The sequence below is a fragment of the Netta rufina genome (genome assembly GCF_964035555.1).
Source record: "Netta rufina genome assembly, chromosome: 15".
NCBI lineage: Eukaryota > Metazoa > Chordata > Aves > Anseriformes > Anatidae > Netta > Netta rufina.
In genome coordinates, this window is record NC_140138.1 from 15,810,553 (window position 1) to 15,830,891 (window position 20,339).

The following is a 20,339-nucleotide window of genomic DNA, read 5'->3' on the forward strand; positions in this document are numbered from 1 at the left end:
TCTCCCCTGGCTGCTCGGCGTGTCAGCACTCCAGTGAGTTATTACACTCAGTTTCTGCACTGGAGAGGTGCTGTTCCTGTCTGGTAGCAGTCAGAGGAATGGAAGGATCTCTAGTATGCTTTCCCTTATATAGTAAAAAAAAATATACCAAGAACATACAATCCAACAGAGGAAAACAGAGCAGCAGAGGAGTCGGTTACATTACAGAACGGGGTAAAATCCCCGTGAACACCACTCACGGTAGGCTCCCCATGGAGGGATGTGATTTACACCCTTTGCCATGAAGGCTGCCGAGATCCAGCAGATGGATGTAGCCCTGAGCCAAGACTTTGGGCTGCCAGCATTTGCCATCCGTCACGTTATGAAGTAGCACCTCACTTCTTGCCTCTGGTCCTCAATTCCCCCCAACACGGGAACAAAACATCCCTTTGCCAGGTGTATGTGCTCACCCAAGTGCTGCTGCTGGCTCCGAGCAGAAGCCTTGCAGCCTGAAGCGTGCAGAGGGGACAACAAAGCTGGTGGCACTTTTGGGAACGTCCTGGCAGAGTGGACCTCAGTGGGGGAGCAGAGACCCCCTGGGCTGGGGGAACCTGCTTACTTCAAGCCCAGCCAGTGCATCAGTTCTTAAAATTGGATCCAAGTTTGAGGAGTGACCAAGCTTTACTAGTTGAAAGTGAGAATCACAGATCAGGATAATATTTTATTGACACACAACTCAAAAGGAATTTAAGCAATTTGCTTCAAACGCTTCTGAAAGATTCACCTCTGCTTTCTGAGTAAGTGCTGAGCTTTCCAGGCCAAAACAATTTTTCAAGACAAAATCGACAAATGCTGAAATAGAGCGTCACTAGAGAAGCCGGTTGCTACCTTAAATCACACAGAATTACTTTTACTCCAGAATAATAAAATGTGCTACTCAAAACCAAGACTTCTCATATGCTGATAGGCCACGGACCACTGGGTACCACTAAGGTCAGCTCCAACCTACTCCAAAGACAGCTGCTCTGAACGAAATGTGCCATGGGTGAGAGATCTGAAAACCAATTAAAAGCTCTTTGAACAGCAATAGCTTGGAACAAATACTAATTTGTACTTCTCTTCTGAGAAGTGAATATAAAATAGCATTTCTAGTGCCATTTGATGTAAATTGAGCCTTTTATGTGGAATCATTACAAGTATCAGCAGCTACTTCTGCAAATTCCTCGGGGAAGCCAAGTAGGGGTCTCTCCTCACAATTTAAAAACATCAGAGGTCCCTGAGGATGAATTCAGAGCTCACCCTTCTGCAAGGATATCACCAGCATCTCTCTTGGACAAATGAACAGGACTCTGTCCTTGTGGGACAATTGGGCAGCTGGGAATTGAGCTCTCCTGGCAGGAATAAGCTCATCTTACTCCTTCATGGCCTTGATGGAAGGATTTGAGTCCACCACCCTCTAGCAGGGCTGAAATAGCCCAGCAGCAGAGGCTGACTGACGACGGGAACAGGACTTGTCTGTGACAGGCACCACGCCAAAGGCATGGCAGAGGTCGTGCTTTTGGAGAGCACTGCTCCTGTGTGGTTGCTGCAGTACCATGGCACGTTCTCAGACACTCTGGATCTGTCAGCTGCAATGAATGCACAAGAAAATCATCCATTTCTTGAAATTGCCTGGAAGATTAATGCGAGGATTGCCTTCTTCTTTGTGCTTGGCTTTCCTCATCTGTGGGAGTGCCTATTTGTGCCTCGGATAGACAAATGCATAAAGCATAAGAGGAGGGGAAGAAAAAAAAGGAACTCCAAAGCAGCCAATTAACCTTTGAAATACAAGTTGTGCTGATGCTAACTAAGAGCATCCTGTAACCTCCTAATTACCAGCCATATACGACCTGGCAGTTGGAGGCAGTGCTGGCTGGCAAGCCGGCGAATGCGCTGTGTGGGAGGATCCGATCCTGCTGATGACTGAAATCCCAAAGAAACTCGCTTGCCATCATCAGCTGCCTCCTGCTGCGTGATTCTCCAGCCACAAACTGTTTGTGCTGCCATGAAATCCCCAGTCTAGCTCTGAGAAGAGCAGGCCTGCTAAAGGACAGCTCTGTGCAGAGGTGCTCTGGCATCTCCTCTTCCTCCCCGTGAGTCAGCTGCTGCTGCCTCAGCTGTGCCTTTAGCCACAGGACAGGATCCCTGCCTAAAAGAGTGTTATAAATGGGCTGCATGCATTAAATGGGGTGGTGCCAGCCGTGTTAGCCAAGAGCAGTCAGAGTAATTGTGAGAGCAGACTGCTGCGAGCTTCAAATTCCCCTAAAAATGCATATTCAAGCCTTGGGAGGATTTGGATGTGGACAGGTCGCTCTCAGACATCTGGAGGCAGCACCGTGGGCTGCTGCAGTGCAGACAGAGCACAGCCAAAGGATGCTGCCAAAGCACTGCCCAGCACAGGCATCACCTTGCCCCGCAGCTGTGACGAGGGCCAGCAGATAAACGCTGAGAGCCATCGGGTTTTGCCTCCAGCCTGGCACCTTGCAACCTCGATTCCTCATCCAGAAGTTAGGGACAATAATGCTTGCTTGCCTCAAGAGGGCTCCGTGCGACTTCTCCGCCGAGCGCTGCCATGTCCCGGGATGAAAGGCGAGGTAACGCCAGGACTAGTGCCGCTCTCCTCCATGCCATATGTTGCTCAGCACCCTCCTCCCCTCCCACGCACACAGGATTGATGCCTTGGCTTTCAACAGCACCCCGAAATAAAAATGTATATGGTGTGCCCATCTATTTGCAAAGCCACCGATGTCCGTATGAAGTCTGAGAAGCCAGAAAAGAAAAGCAAGCAACCGCTAATGATTTTTTTTTAAAGGGGATTGGGCATTTCCTTACAGATGGTGAGATCTGGGGAGGGCTTCCCTGTGGGCTGTTGCAATGATTGCAGCCCAGTTTAATAAAACCAGTTGATGGCTGTTCAGCAGGACAAGCAGCAAGAATCACGGCCAGGGAACTTGCTTAAACTGTTCCATCCAGAGCAAATGTCTCCATGGTAGGTGATTTTTTGCAGGGCTTCAGAGCCCATACTGCTGTCTGCAGGCACAGAGGGCAGGAGGTGTCCCCATGAACCTCAGGGAGAGAGTAAAGAGGATGAGAGCCAGGAGAACAACAGAGAGTAGCTAGCAGGCTCCTAAAACCTTGGGAAAAGGCAAAAGGAGACAACAGTAATGCCCGTGCCTGGTTAACAGCCTGGGGAAGGCTCACACCTTCTCGCCTTGTAATGCCTGGTCTGAGCAGAGGTGTGCTGTGACTGAGCAGTGTCTGTCACACGGTAACCAGAAAGCTGTGATTAAACTGTTTTTCCTGGCGTGGAGCATGGCATAACCAAAACGAGCCTGTCTCACCTCCCACCATCCCAAAACCATGCTGTGGGTTCGTGACAGCTTTGCCCAGGCATCTGCTCCTTATCTCCGCACAAGACCAGCCCCCCACCACGAGCCTTGCAGCCAATTCTCACACGAGGCGGTCTGTGGGTTCTGAAATCGCCACGCCTTGCTTGCAGAAGCCCCCAGACTTTCATGCCAAACAGTTTGGGAGCCCAGAGCCTTTTTCTTTTGCTTTCGGATGGTGTCTCAGACTTGGGCAATGCCCGGGAGGTCATTCTGTTGATAGGAGAGTGCTTGCATGAGGTGTTTCGAAGCTGGGCTCTGACAGCTCCACGGCTCTTTATACCAGAGACACTTTGCAGTCAGGCACGTGGAGGAACTTTTACAAGTTTCACTTCAAAATTCCTCCCTTTTTATTGGGCCCAAGCTGGGCCATGCCTGTGAGCAAAGCTGGCGGGAGTCTGACGTTCCCTAGCCAAAAGCCTCGGGATCTGTATTGCCATTGGCTTTGAGATGGTTTAAAGCAAATCTTTTACAAGGTAAAATTCAATATAAACCTGCTAGCTTGAGTTTTCCTTTGTTAGCAGCAAGGATGCAATTATCACAATTTGCCTTTGTACGAGTGATTGTGGACAGACTCCATGCGATCCCTGGGCTTTCTCGCTGCAGCCTGCCTAAAGTTTTCCCCCAGCACCCATCAACGGCAATATCCAAGGACTGACAAAGCTGTATCCGCCTGACAAAAGAGTATCCATGCAGAAACACAGCCGCTGTGAGGAATGAATGGTCTATTCAAAGGTGACCGACAAGGTGTATTTCCTGATTTTAAAACTTGTTATGGAACAGCTAACCAGACAGAAAGCTGACAGCGACAGCTCTTTCTTTGTTGGGTTTGGACCCTTTCTGCTGTAAACGTGAACTAATTTATTGTTGTACAGCCGAGGTTCACGTGTTTTAGCTGAGTACTCGCTTTTCTGAAAGAAAATATGCCTCAGACGGCATAGAAGATGGCATATGGCAGTACAAAACACCTAAGTGGGAAGAAAATAGAGGATTAACACTTTGGAGGATTGTTTGCCATAGTCCTGAGAAGGACTGAATCCTGGGAAATGATGGAGAAGAAAATGCAGAGCTTCTTGTCCTGTCTGCCCTTCCTCCTGAGTAGACAGACTGTGGCACAGAGAGAAGGAGTAGCTTTATAAATACTGTCTTGTTCTTTATTCTGCAGGGGAGATTTGGGGGAACGTTGGTGAACCTTTGGCCAGAAAATCAGTATGAGGATCTCCTGGCCCTTCTAGGAAGCATTTTCCAAACCCAACATAGAGGCAGCATGAGAAACACCAGAGCACATCTTCAGGAAACGGTTGAAAGTAACCAATTTTTCTGAGAAAAAAAAGCATAGCTTTCCCCAGAGTGACCAACCGGAGCTACTAGATGACTCACCCCTCTCTCCCATCCTACAGCCCCTTGGCTCCCATCAGCCCACAAGGACAAGCTGTCCTCCGCTGCCAGCACTGCTTTCTGCCATCACCACGTTCAGACTAACATTGGGAACAGCATGATTTCTCTTTCCTCCCTCCAAGCACTTAAAAGAAAGACCTACTTGCACCCTAGGAGATCAAATTAAACAGTTTGGAGCCTCCAGGGAGAAACTCAATTTTTTTTTTCTTTGTTGCTTTTAGCATTGCCTGACAGTTGAAGTTTTTATTTAAAGGTCCAGGATCAAAGGAGAAACTTCGACATGGGTTATCTGCACAACGAGGTGCAGCTCCTGGGGAGGTCAGTTTCATGCCCACACACCACCATGCACCGCCACCATCGGACCAAAGGGTCTGACTTCCCCTAGAACAACTCACGCCTGTATGAATAATTCACAGCAAATAACTTACACCGTCGGGCTCTGAGCTGCCAGGTCCTAACACACACATTTAAAACTCTCCACACCTCAGTGGTGCTGACAGCCGCCTTCCAGGCTTTTCACACACAGAACAATGCTTCTGCTCGACACACGCCATCAGGATCAGGCCCTCGATCCCATTTGGTGCTTCCCATCTGTATGAAAACCTCTCGCTCTTCCCTCTGGCATGGCTTTGCCCGAGCCAGCCCATGCCACCATGCAAACAGGGAGCACCCCAGGCACTGCAGGGAGCCAGCACACGGCAAGCACCCAACACCACAAACCCACAGGGCTCTCAAGGCCATCCCCGCAACTCACCTGCTCGTGGTACTCGATGCCCATGCTCAGCGTGTTGATGAGAATGGCGATCATAATCCCCCGGTTGAAGTACTTGCTTTCCACGATCCTCTTCAGCTTGCTGCCGAACGCCTTCCACAGGCGGGTGACCTTGTTCCTCTCCTTGGGCTTCTTCTTCCTCCTCCTCCTCCTGCTGCGCTGCTGCTGGAGCTGGTCCCTGTGGTCGCCGTGCCGCAGGTCCTGGGTGAACTCGTAGACGCCGTTGCTGTCGGAGTCGCAGCTGTCGGACTCGCTGAAGGCGAACTCGGGATCCTCCAGGAGGCTGGCGCAGAAGGGGCAGTCCTGCAGCTCGCAGGTCAGCGTCCCCCCCGGCGGGCTGGGCAGCGGGCAGGCCGCGCTCAGCCCCGACAGCCGGCTGGATGTCCGCCGCAGACCTGCAAGGGGAGACGTGCACCGTGAGCCCTGCACACCCACGGCCTCCCCTCGACATGGTGGACAACCCTCTGTGTCCCTGCACACCCTCGACATGGCGGACTGCCCTCTGTCCCCCCATACAGGTGGTGCTGGTCTCCCAACACATGTTCAATTACACCTAATACAGCCTTCTAGCACTCTATCTAACCAAGCAATTCTCATTTTGCCTCAATTTTCCCTTCCATTCCACTCTGCCCAAACCCTGCCAGCCACCCTCTAGCCCCCTCCATGGTTGTGGGGCTGAGGGACCTCTCTCCGCGCAGCGTGGGGGCCGTTTTGTGCTCTGCTGCTCAGGGAGGACTGACTGGCACACCTCTCGCTTCCAATTATTTTTGATTATATCTGACCAGGCTAATGTCATTAGTGGTGATCTGAGCACTATCAAGCTGTTACATACGATTTAGGTAGAGCTTCCATTTAGATAGTAATGAGGTGGGAGAGGGAGAAATGGACCAAAGGTGGCTACAGACCACGGATCACAGCTCGGAGGGTCACGTAGTCCCTTTAGTCTCCTTCATCCCTCCTTCAGCCTTTAATAAAGCTCAGGTGTATTCGTTGCTTGAGGCACATGACTGAGTGTGCAAGGTATTTTAAAATCAAACAAACACATTACCACATGGTTTGTGGTGTGAGGAGAAACGCTGGCTGCCGTCACAGAGCCAGGGCACACAGACGATGTGGCCAAGCGTAATGAGGATGAGTCAGGTGGAAATGGAACCAGATTTTGTTTCCTCATATTCAGGAACGAAATTCCTGATTTCGTGATATTTAGGAACCAGATACTAATGACAGGGAAAAAAAAAAAAAACAAACAAAAAAACAGGAATGTAATAAATACCACTTGAATGTGATCCTTCCAACAAAATGCCATCGAACCATTAATGAACATCTTCCTTGATGGAAAATAAGGTGTAGGTGACACTTTTCCCCTGGTACATGCCCCTGCCTGGAGGTTGGATGGAGATACAGACACATTTTGGGGGGGACCAGGCACAAAGGCAGTGGATGCTCCTGGCTCTGGGCCCAGGAGCTTGGAGCTCACCCAGCAGTAACACTGCTGATTTCAGCCACTCCTGGCTGACACTCGAGGACATCTTTAAAGAGAAGGCAGCAGCAAACAAATAAAGCACCTTGTTAGATTGAAAGCTGGGTTCTGACAGGAGACAAAATATATTTTACTTGCCTGAATGTCACTGAGATATCACTGGCTTTCAAAACAGTCTCGCAGGAGAGAACTGTCCTCCTTCTGGTCTTTACATCAAAGATACCAGGAAAAATATTTGCCCCCTTACTCAACCTGCAAGCAGCAGTGGTCAGCGCTGCACACCAGCTTGGTGTTTCTGATTGGGACCGGTCAGATGAGGAAACATTGTAACATGGACCCAATAGTGCAGATGGCAGAGGCAGTGGGCTTGCCAGATGTCCTGAATGCTATCAAAGTGTTAAAAATTATATGAAAAACACTGGCGCCGCAGATGTCTTCAAAATACCAGAGTCTCCTTGGCTGCCTGCTAAAATAACCTCACAGCATTGCAGGGCACGAGAACACGGAGGAACAGGCTGTACTTTGTGCTGTTCAATTCCACAACAAAAGAAGGGAAGAGAATACTCTCTCCCACAATTGCATCTTTCCCAGCGGACACCAACCTTGCTTCCAGCTGGGCCTGAGAGTGCCCTGGCTGCTAATGCCTGCTTAATGCTCTCAATTATCACTTGTGTGCTCCCCTTGCACAAATCTTGCAGTGAACAGACTCTGCTTGTTGTCTGGTGAGAGTGGAGAGAGAATTAAGCGAAACGGCCCTTTGTTTGCCCAAAGGGGCACAGGAGGGCTGGGGGGTGCTTGTGAGCCCACCTCACCTTCCCTGTCTGGCACAGGGTGGAAGGGAAAGGCTGGGCATGGACACATTGAGACAGGATCTCCAGATGGATTAGGCCAACTTGCTTCCCATCCTAGCCCCTGTGCTCCTCAGGGTGCCACATAAAGCTGCTGCTCACCAGCAAAGAGCTGCTGTGTCCACCTACTTCCTCTAGATAAAACCACATTTCTGAGAGAGACAAAAACAGTTTCAGGAGATTTGTTTAAAACATTTTGTTATCCTTTGGGCTGAATTGTCTCTGTGAAAAGAGGATACTATAATTGTGTTATTAACAGCAACTCCATCTAACCTCAAGCTTCTGAAGAACCACCAGAGGCCACGTGAAAATCTCCAAAGTCACTGGAGTGGCCCTGGGGTGTTGCAGGTGTGATTGAGATCTGGGGCTTCCTTTGCTGGGATGAGCCCCAGCAGCAGATCCCCCTGTGAGCACGGAGAACCAAACCTCTGACTTGAGCGCTGCCTTCCAAGCAACAGCTCTTCTGCTCGTCCTTGGTTTCCCAGTTCCAGACTTCTGTGGAGCCTGGGCTTTTATCTCAAGGTAAATACACAGTCTCATAATAACCTTCATTAACTTGCATAGTTAAAGATGTATCAGTGATTCATATAAAGCCCTTGCTTAACAACGGAAGAACATTGCAACTAACCTTGCCCCTCCTGCCCTCCTGCTAAGCTTCCAAAAGTACAGAAATGTCTGCCGAAGGCAATTTCTCTATAAACAATCCACTTTACCCTTTTGTATGGTCACTTAAAAAAAAATATTAACAAAGACAAGCCACCCAACCTCTTTGGCAAGCAACCTTTACTGTGACCTCCCTCAAGCTAGGCTTGGTATTTTTTCAGCACATGCATCACTAGGATAAATATTTGTGTCCATGCACACACAGATAAACAGTTTTGGAAAACACAGGCATTGATAAAAACAGATGATGAGTTTGGCTTAAAGAGATTAAAAAAAAATTGGAAGCTTGATCTTTTTGACTTTTTACTGTTTGAGGGCTTAAAACTATTTTTTAGGTGTTAGCTCCAGCCATGAGGACTGGAAAAAATTTGCAAAATAGAAACCTAAGTGTTGCGTGTAATCACTACACCAGCACTGGATGATTTATATGAGAACAGAGATAAAACTGCACTAACTAGCAATGGTGATGTGGCTGCAGTCTGTACAGATAAGAATGGGACAGAGAAACACGAGTCCCTCACATGTTTTTCATTCAGTCAGACTGAAGGGAGATCCAAATCTGCAGTAACACTCAGTTCTACATTTCTTCTACACATGGTGAAAGAGGAGAGGGGAAGCATCTAATGGGAAAGGAGCCTTCAGCAGTGGCCTAAAGGCACTCATCCTGCATCTTGCTTTACTCAATGACTGCAAATACAAGGCTAGAAGGAGCAGAGCTCTCAGTCCCTCAACCTGTCCTACTTTTGGCTTCTGCGCTTAGCTCAAACATCATTCACAAAACAGCTGCCATCTTCAGCACCCTTCTTGGCTATCATCAACCCCTTAACTCTTGAGCTATTTGCCCTATGCCCAGTTCTCCTAAGCAAAAATATCTGCTCATTTGTCCTTACCATGCTCTCCTACCAGTTGCTGCAGCTTCCCATAAGAATCCGTGCCCAAATTTACAGGGCTGTTAACCACTGCCACAGGTGAGTTGCCATTCTTCTTTCCTTTGGGAACTGGCACAGAACTGCCTTTGCTCGTTGGAGAAGGCAGGATGGTAGGATAGTTGCTGCCATGGTTGGAGAGTCCGGCAGTCAGTTTAATGCTTGCAGGGGCATTGGAAGACTTACAGTTCACCTGTGGTCCTTCAACGTGACAGTCTGCATGGTAAATGCTGTGCACAGACTCTGAATCTGGAGGAGGTGCGGGGCTCTGCAAGTTGGGTGATGAGGAAGGAAGCATCAGTTTGCCTCCAGGTTTCATGACCTTGAGTTCCAAGTCACAAATCTCAGGGTTGGAGCGTGGCCCACGAGGGCTCCCGTTGCTGATGTGGTAGTGGTGGTGATGGTGGTGGTGGTGGTGGTGGATGAGGTGGTGGATGGAGGTGATGCGCTTTTTGCCTCGGCGGCTCTGCCCATTCGTGGTGCTGTTTGGGTTCACTTTTTTCCTGCGCTTGCTCTGCCAGTTATTGTACAGGCGTATTGTCCGCCGTTTCACCTTCCTGAAGATGTGGCAGATGTACTTGAGCAGCTCCTCGTAGCAGCTACCTGGCTCCGAGAAGCTGGCGATTGTGCTGTCATTGGAGAGATAACGGGCCCGCTGCTCCTGCATCAGCTGGTTCTCCCGCTGCTTTGTTTCAGAAAACTGTGTTGCTATCACAACCAGGCACAAGTTAATCATGAAGAAGGAACCAACCTGGAGAAAACAAAACAAAAGGAGTTAGCAGAGACTCTACGGAGCAACACGTGCACTTCACCACCACATGCTGTCTGGACTTGAAGCATTGTTCTTAGAAATCCCGAGATTTCCAAATGTGCCAAATCTCAGGGTCTGCTCACCAAATGTTATGTCAACATGAGCCTGAGCTACTAAATTTGCTCCTAAACCACGTTAAATTGTTCTGGCGATGGTGAAGAAAGCTGTTAACAATAGCCTTCACCACTTTCCTCCCTTCAGCGGTGATGACATTTGCCACTAACGCAGGGTGCATGAAACACAACGTGATCAGTCACCACAGCAAAACAGATTACTAGGAACCACCCGGCCAACCCACAAGGAAAGATGGCCTGCAGTCCTGCTTGTGCTGAACTCAAACTGCCTCCTCCTCCAGCACTTCACAACCTGGCACAGGCACCCTCATTTTGAGGAGGACAGTCAGGGTCCTTGTGTTGGTACCCTTGTACCTTTCTGGCACAGGGAAATACATCTCCAGGAGACTCAGTGCTCCTGCAGAGGCCTGATTTACTGCCTGGGTGAGCTGACGTGCTCTTGGGTGATATCAGGTTTTCAAAATGAAGTCCCAAGGACAAGAATGCGAAGTGACCTAAGACTACATCCTTCCCTCAGCTGCTGAGTCCACAAACTGGCTTTTCATCACTTGAGTTCATAAATCAGCCAAAGGAAAATGTCAGATATTCCCATCAGAGGATCTCTGCCCTTAGGCGTGAAAGGGACTGACGTCAAGAAAGTGCCACTGCCTCCATGGCCAAACCGCTGTGCTGGGCTCAGTAAGAGACGTATGGATTTAATCTGGGCCATTGTCTGGAGAATCCTCGGGGGAAGCTGGTGGGAGATGGTTTGCGGTGTTATTCTCCAATCTGTAATATCAGCCTGGAGAAGGCTTGAGAAGCAGCAATTCCCAGCTCCAAGTGACTTGGGGATTAGTCACCTGGCTTTTCTGCAGGGATCCGCATGCAGACAAGAGCTCAAAGGAGTGGAACGTAAATCTCCACCATGCATGGCAAGTTGCTAAAGGCTCAAAAATCACTGACTTCAGAACGCTATCCATTACTGGGAAACACTCACACTGCCCTGATTCACACAGTGGTGGGAGCTGTGGTGGTTCGACTTTCCAAGGCCTTCAAAACCACAGAGATGGACAGAATTATATGCAAAAACACCCGGCCACAACAGCACTTTGAAGTGCCTCTGTCCCACGTCCTACCTGACATCTGTCCAGAATTTTTCTCCCTGCTCTCCTCCTGACTTAAGCATTTCTTTTCCACAGATGTAGACCCCTGGGGAGGGTTGTGCCCTTTTTTAAAAAAAAATAAGAACCCTGCTAACCTGGGATGACAGCTCCTGAGGGAAACCTCCAGTGAATAATACTTTGTTTCTAGGAACAACAGCACCGTTAAGATCTCAGAAAGGTGTGCTGCTATCATTACCATTATTTCAAAGGCTCACGGGAAACTCAGCAACTGTTTGAGTGCCCTTCATTGAAATAAGCTGTATCTCTGCTTTTTGTTCTGATCAGCAGTTGCTTGGCAAGGCACGATAGTTAGGACGCACCAAGGTGACAAGACCAAGACTGGGGGACTAAGAGGGAGGGAAGACCATATGGCTTGACAAGCTGTGACTATGCATCACGTGTGACACTAAAAAGTGCAGAGCCTGTTGTAGCCAATAACCTGTCCTACAGCACTAATCACAACCTGCATGATTACCCTTTATGATGGGAGGAAGGTCTCATTCTGAATCCCAGTTAGCTCTGTGAAAAGCCCAGGAAACAACTGTACCCCATAAGGACAAGGAATGGGAGCATTTCACGGTTCATACTTACTATTATAAGTAATATAAAATATATAAAATTGTAAAAAGAATGTGCATCCATCACATAATACATGATGTCAACCCATCCTTCCAGGGTTATAACCTACAGAAAGACAGAGAAAGAAAGTGTGAGAACAGGAGTCAACCAAAAAGTTAGTCAACATCAGTCTTCTGGTACTCATCACCGCACAGCATCTCTCAGCATCCACCCGGACCCGCTGTGCTTCTTTTCCTAGTTGGCTTAGGATGGCAGCAATGTGTGACCAAAAGACTGGCCTGAGGTTTCCACAGAAATCTGGCACAATTAAAATGAGAAAACAATACAATAAAACACCTGAAACACTGGTTTTGAGCCAATGCAAAGAAATTCTAAGGAAGGTTTATAAACAAAGCAGAGGCCTTCCTGCGCAGCGCTCTGGGCTTTTACCTTAGGATCCTGGTTTTGTAATGCTACGTGCAAAATTCTTAAGCTTTTAAGCCCATTTTGTCTCTGTAAAAACTGATTTCTTTGTGATACTTAATCTCGTTCACCATTGCAACTACATCACCAACATCATAGCAGGAAAACATCTGAATGGAAGACAGTTACTTTAATTAAACGGAGAACTGATTTCATACTTGTTTTCTCAATCTTCCTTCTACTAAAAAAGAAGCTGAGGATTTAATTAACACCACGCAGGCTGTGTACACAGCAAAGCAAATGATGCCATGTAATTTACACTTTTTGTTTAGATAAAACGTACCAAACTTCCAGTGCCATTTTGCTACTGGTGCTAGAGCTGAAGCTCCATCACAATTTCCAACCAAATCAAAGCTCCTTTCTGAATGAACTTACACTGATGCATCCTGTTTGCTATGCCTGATGCCAGCCTTAGTGGCCCTAGCACAAAACCCAGAATTGCCTGCTGCCTTCAATTTCAGTGGCATCATTCCCAAGTTTAACCATGCCTGCAGCAATGGAACTGAGTTACTGAGCCTGCCTGAGACTGTCAGAGCTCACGAGTGCTGGAAGAGAGACACTCCTTACTCCTAATTCCTCTCACCCTAAAGTCAAACGTGGTGATAACTTACCGGCAAGTTTTCAAACCCATTTCCCACGTTGAAGCACACTTAACACCCACCACTCAGCAGGGTGAGAGGGAGCCATCGTCAGTGCTCGCACCACCTCTGCAGCAAGGCAGCACATACAGGCCCACACGAAAACCAATAAACCTGATCTGCCATGGAGCAGGTAAAAATTGTCTCTGCAGCTGTTATACTCTGTCTGCATTGCTAAAGACTTGGAGCAATCAGGTCTGATGACGTGCTGACTGCATTTACACAAACTGCACCCACCTCTCCTGGTCCTCATTACGTGCATTAGGTATTCTTTCACATCACATCCTTGCTGCTGGTTAGGGATATACAGATGCCAGAGAGCAATGCTGTGCTTCCAGTAGCGTGGATTGAACAAAAATGAAGAGAATGCTTTTGGTCAACGTGAACTCCAGAGACTGATCTCTGGTGGAAAGCATCCAGCAACAGACACGTTCTGTGCTGTTATTCCCCCTCAAGTCTGAGAATGGGTTAAGCTGTCTGGGCAGACACTGGCAGCAATCAGTCTGTTCAGTGGTGTGAAATGGACAGGCAATCAAACTCAAACTGCCCTTTTCTGCCTTTCTTTTAACACGGCTGAAACATTTACAGAGAGCACAGTTCCTTCCAGCCCCTTCCCTTGCGTGCGTGAGCAGTCGATGATCCCTCTTTTCTCTGCGGTGCTTTGCAGGTTCACCAGGAAAACGGAGGGATCATATGGGGGGAGGAAAAAGGCTAAACCAAATCACTGCCTAAGAAATTGTCTCCTTTGGGCTGTCCAAAGTCCCATCCTTCCATCCCCTCTGTTTAGACGGGTGTCTCAGAGTGAGGCCACCCCAGCTGCCACGGCAGGTGCTCCATCCATTTACACTCAGGGAGGAAAAATGAGCCCAGGGACTCTGAGCATATCAGCTACACCCCCTCGCCAAATAAATGTACGAAACCGATTAAACACAGAGCCCTCTCTACAAAAGGAGTTACCTGACGGCTGCTGTTGGGCTTCTGCAGGCATTGCCAGCCCCCCACCTGGGAAGCAGCTGCTGAGACAAGAGTGAGGGCCAACCAAACATTTAGAGAGGTATTTTTCTTGTATGCTAGACAGCATTTTCAGCAAAAATTAATCAACACACCACATTTCTCCTCTGGAGGGCTGAAAATGCTCATCCAGCTCGCAGAATATTTAAGATGCAATTAGAATTTGCATTATTTACTACTCACTTGTAAAGCACAGGGACACAGGAGGAATAAACAGACCGTTGGGCTTTTGTTCTCCTTTTTGACATCTTTGTGGGTTCATTCTTGGGCTCATCACCCGGTATAAATGCAGCAGTACCTAGGGGAGGATTCCCGAGCTGCCGAGGATTAGAGAGTACTAACAATCCTGGAAGAGAGCGTGCTCACAGACATCTGTCTTCTTTTTTTAATCAAATAGCTCCGGAGAAATGCAGGACAACACACATGCATGGCCACCTGTCTGGACTGAAACGGTCTCTATGACTTTTATAGCCTGATTCTTGCCATGCTGAGGACTTCTTTCAGGCTGTCCTTTAAAGCACTCCAAATGACTTTACATGTGCATTTTTATCTACTCCAGGATCCCGTTGCATATCCCCAGGAAGGCCTGGGTGTAAATGGGAACCAGACCATTTGAATTTGCCAACAGCTGGTCTATCCACCATGAGCTAAATTCTTTAACTATTTTTGGAACCAAGTCAGAGGCATCTGCACTGGTGCAAGGTTCCCCGCTGCAGTACAGCATCTGATCCTTTACATTTATTCTCAGAGCAGAAGAACTCAGAGGGAAAGCTAACAACTCCTTCTATTCTCCCATGAACACTGATACATTTCTTCAGTACTACATGGACTACTGTTCTTCCCTTGAGGCATCCTGGATGCAATATCACCTACTTTGCTAAGCAGAAATGACTTCTTCCACTCTGCAGTTTCCAATCTGATTAATCCACTTGACTGCAGCGCCAGCATTTGGCCCTCCAAGCTCTTTACAGATGTCTTCCAAGGACCTGGAGCACCTTTCTTGTGCTTTCCAATCTCGGCAATCCATTCTCAGTAATTAAATTCTGTTCAAACCACGATTGTTCACAGACAGACATATTAAACAGCCCCTCCAAATGTACCAGTTCAAAGCTTCCAACAAACGCAACATACAATTATTTATCAACAGAGATAAGATGGCAAGAAACACGTTTTCTAATTCTGCCCTGATAAAAAAGATGCTCGAGATATGTGGCCCACTAAAATCATCAGCTGCAGGGAAGTAGCTGAAAGATTCAATTAAGATGATTGGCTAGCATGCTCTGGAGGATGCTGCCAACTGCATTCACATGCTGCGGACCCAGAGGGAAAGGAGGCATTGCCCCCTTAGCATGGCAAAAGGAGCTTGGCCTCCAGAGGACTGAGGCTCTGGTCAGAGAACAGAGATGTCACCTATCCATGGGAGATCCTGTGTGATGCTCAGTGCAATTCTTGCCTGCTCATTCAGCCCTGTACATCTTACACAGCAAGGAGAGGAGAAATTGTTTTTTCTCCCATTAATACCTTAGAGGCAAGACTGAGTGCCCTGACTCTTGCACCTGATTCACTCTCCCATCAGAGCAAGGATTTAACTGAAAGCTCACCGAGGTGAATGGAAATACAGATTTTGACTTCATCGACCTTTGGCTCAGACACCATTCACGCAGTCTCTTGTCCAGCAGCCCCTGATCACCACGTTCAGGTGAGCAGGATGGGAGCAGACAGTCAGGTTTCTTAAGTCTCCTGTTTTGGGATTCTGCTCCTCTTGGTTTGCTCACGCCACAATAATCTCATCAGCTCTAACAACGATGCTCATCTGATTTATGGTAGCGTAATTGGGGACAGAATCAGGTCTTCCAGTCAAGCTAATCAGAATCAATCTAAAACTCCAGAGTGGAAATCACAAGGGAGATGTAGATTAAAGACACTGGCAATTAACTCAGACCTCCTCATTGTTCCCAGGGAGACAGGAGGTTTACATTGTTTTTTTCTGGGGTCACTTGAAAGGTCTCTGCAGAACAATTTCTTTTATTATGTCAAGAAGTTTTCACCATAAAAATCCTTGTCCTTGTACTCTGCCAAAATTTTTGCAAGTTCTTGGCTATACTCCATTCCAGAGCAGGTTATTTTTTGCTTTAGTGTCACTTAAGAAAAAGGAAAAAAAAAAAAAAAAAAAAAAGAATCATCTGGGAAAGAAAAAAACAAACCCAAACACCACAACACCCAAACTCCAACCCAAACAACTTTACTTAATACAGTCAAACACTGAATTCTTTTCTGCGTATTGAAAAGCACTAATGGTTGGTGCCAGATAGATCACTGCAGACAAATCAACCTTGAGATGCCACTCCTGCGATTAACTGAACGAACTTCACGTGCAGAGACAACATCCTCAGGTATGGGAACCAAAATTAGTGTCTCACACCTTGACCAAAACCCCTAAAATGCATAGCTCTGGTAATAAAAAAAATCCTTAGCTGTTGATTTCAGAATTGCAGGTGCTTGTTCAGCTCGGCACCTGGCTGAAGCAGGAGGTGATATATAGAGAAACCCAAGCGTTTCCAAACCATTTGAAGTGTTCATTTTAATTGACACATATAATTTGCACTCAGTCTCTTTTGGCCTAACCTGGGTCCTCTGGGGACAAGATGGGCATTATCTGCATCAAAATCAATTACGTTAAACTGAACAGCAACTGAGTACTGCCACAATCATTATTAGTATTATTCTAACCTCTTATCTTATTTCCCTGGCTGTGCTGCACAATTTTTCTTTTTCTTTTTCATAAACTTCATCAAGACAAGATACAGTGATATAAATTGTGAAAGGTATTAATTACTATGATGTTCTCAGTGAATTTTACAAGGCTTTCAGTATTCATTTCAGAAAGCCTTATCTCTGTATTTTGCCCTCTCAGGAACACTGACTTGGCTAGCAAGTGCTGACCAGTGCAAAATGAAGTATGCCTTTTCTGTATGCAATGTGCTTGGCAGCTAATCAAATCACTAACTATTTTTGAAGCCAATTTCATAATTTTAATTATTTTCTCATGACACATGTTGTTAAGTAACCTCCGCAGTCAGAAAAACAGGTTTTATTGTATTCTGAGTAAGGTCCTTTGAAGAGATTCTCCTTTCTCTTTGAGGGCCTGCTTTCTTTACAAAGCAGCTTTAGACATTTTGTTATATGTTGGGAGTCTTGCAAAGCACGCCTCTGCTCTGAAAAGCAGCCCTGCAAACCAGAAGATAAAAGGAAATGGTGCAACCTTGCATTTGTCTTGGATTAGAGACAACCTCTCAAGTTTGCCCCATGCAAGTCTGATCCCTGGTTAGCACTACCAATGGTGGATCCTGAAAAGCAGAGTGCAGCCAGCGTGCAATAAGGTTGGAGAGGTCGCTGATGCTGTTACTGGTGGCCCTGAGCATCACAAAACTGAATTTAAGAGCTTAAAATTACATCAAAACTCAACAACTTCTTCTGCAAAAGCAAGGTTAGTCACTGTCTCCCCATTTTGCACTAAATAAAGCAAGATCTTCATCTGATAGCAAAAACATCACTGATTTCAGATGACTGCTGCTTATAACAAATCACATCTCAGTCCATATTCATGAGGTTTGATTTACGGTGATAATTATCCTGTCTTCATTGTTTGTGTAAAGTATCTTATGCACAGGGAATGTATTTAACTGTTTAACTTCAGCAATAATGAGTCCATTATCACAGAGAGACATCAATCAGTTTTATAGCTGAGCAAAGCTGAAGGATGAAGCATCTGCAGCAAAAAGGGAACCTTATCCAGGCTGAGAGCCCTGTTACAGCTGGGTGTGCCATACAGGGACAAACAACAGCACTCCTCCAAACACTGCTGTCAGGATCTGTATCAGTTTGGGGTACTGGCCCCAACGCAAACAGCAAGGGTTTTTGTTACTATCATTTTACCTTGCTTCAAATTATATTAGAAACTATTAGGGACAAAGGGTGCACAGCTTCAAGTGGAAATAGCCCTCTGCAGGACTATGATGTGAACGTGTTCCAGGTGTCCCAGCTTTACTCATTGATGTTAATCAAAAGGGGGGCTCATTCTGCAGGATGGATTTGCCAGCTCACAGTCTGCAGGCAGTGGCGTGGGGACTGTGGGACAAGAGAACTGAACCCTGGGCTTGGTATATGGGTCTCCCCTCACACTATAGAGTGTGACAGCAACAACTGATGATGGAGCAGCTTTGGGGCAATCAAAGCAAATCAAGATTTCCCTGTAGGAAGCATTGATGCCCCCTCAGAAGACTAGCAGGTTTTTTGTTTTTTGTTTTTTTTAAATCACCTAACTTGACACCCGTATTACATGATGCCTTGCTGCAGACACCTCTCTTTCTACCCTGAATACAGAAGCCTGATTCTTGAGGTAGGATGAAAACACTCCAAAGCTGCAGAGTCTGTAGCAGGTTTCTGTGCAATCCTGGGTCCCTCCAATACCTCCCCCAGGTTAGTAGGCCCAGTCGTGGAATCAGAATGGCCTCTCTGACTTTTGCTATACGGGACAATTCCTTTTGGCCTTCAAAAATTAGAGAGTTTTTTTTTTTTTTTTTTTTTCAAAAGCATCTAATCCTCTTGGATGCACACTCTGAGATGCTTTAAAGGGGCTGGATATTTTTAGATTGGGTATTCAGCATGAAAGCTCTTCAACTGCAGCAAGTGATGTTTAGTTGGCTGGCCAAATTTTAAAAAACAAAAACAACAAACACCACCAACAAAATTCAAACCCTATCATTTAGAATGAAATATTTTCAGAGATCTAAAACAAACCCAATTCAAGTCTAGTGACAAAGCATCATCTTGAAGCAGTGGAAATGCAAAGCTTACATGATCTCTTTTCCCTTTTTCCCTCCAGCCAAAACTTCTTGCCAAATTCAGCACAGATAAGCGTTGTTGACACACATCTCTAGTTTAAAGAATGAACCATTTGACCTAGAAAAGTCCCTTTTTGGCCAAAAAAATTATCTAGTCAAACTCTGAAAACAAGGGCACCCAACATGACAGCTGCTTCTGAAAAGCACGGTCCACAAAACTACGTGTTGCACGCACAGATACAATTGCAGTTGGAAGCCTCAGGCTTTTTCTTCTTCCTTCTGCTTCAGTGTGCCTTTTTGACTGTTCCCAATCATATTTAAAACTGCTGAAAGCAGAAGAACAGAGGTTGCAGCAGACAAGCAAGGAAGCATATCAGTGGCATCTCAGGCACAACAGACTTGAGAGCTTTTTGTAACCATTCCGGAGCTGTCATCTTGTAAGGAAATTGGTTGATGTATTCCAACATGTAACCCAGCATCCCAGCAACAAAATGAGAGAAACAGGCTCAAAAAAAAAACCAAAAAAAACAAAACAAAACAAAAAAAAAAAACAACCACCAAAACCAAAAACAACCAGTCCTAATTAACACTTTTAAGCAAAACCCCAGCTAATAGGAATACGTACAAGTGGGAACCAAAAGGAATTGCCCTGTCAGTAAGTGTCTGGGTGGAGGTTTGTGCTTACTGTAAGGGAAAGCAGCATTAAAGCTTTGGGTCTTGTCTCACTGAATGAGATCTTTTCTTAATTGAGTGACATTAGAATGGATGAGGAACTCCAGCCTCATTCTTGCATTTGGCTGTAGCAGAAGTGCATTGAAATGCCTGTCATTTTTCCTTTCATTTGAATGGAAGATGTGGTTCCCATTATAGATCTGGCTGAACAACTTCCAGGCAAGGGAAAAATCCTTGGGGAAGGCTTTCAATCAATGAACAGAGGCTGAAACAATGTGAAGTGGGCAATGGCTGTGGAGCAGATAGGGCCACTGGACAATGGCTTACAGAGAAATGGGACAAATGAATCTTTTCCCCTTCCAAACCTGAAATCTCACCCCAGGTGTGAACCTCCTGGGCTGACACATCCACTGGCACCATGAGCAAGGGTATGTGTCTTGGCAGAAGCAGAATCAGCAACACAGAGGCAAAGCAAGCTCACCAGCACGCCGTGCAGGGTCAAAATGCCTAAATCCTTGATTAGATGCAGAGAGCTCTAAGGTCCCAGGAGCTTTTCTGACATGCTGGAGCACAGCAAAGGGAACCTCACGTCCAAACAAAAGGGCCATCCCGGCA

The 20,339-nt window shown here is 46.7% G+C and overlaps 1 protein-coding gene across 1 annotated transcript in view; it reads right to left on the bottom strand.

The window, feature by feature from the left end:
• CACNA1H (calcium voltage-gated channel subunit alpha1 H) overlaps positions 1-20,339 on the bottom strand; it is a gene marked incomplete at its 3' end in the record, with an annotated part of 220,244 nt that overhangs the window by 72,613 nt on the left and 127,292 nt on the right. Inside the window, exons 8-10 of the mRNA XM_084295770.1 lie at positions 12,110-12,202; positions 9,456-10,242; positions 5,557-5,969 (exon numbers count right to left, since the gene is read on the bottom strand). Coding sequence (XP_084151896.1) covers positions 5,557-5,969; positions 9,456-10,242; positions 12,110-12,202 — 1,293 coding nt within the window. The remainder of the gene's footprint in view (positions 1-5,556; positions 5,970-9,455; positions 10,243-12,109; positions 12,203-20,339) is intronic.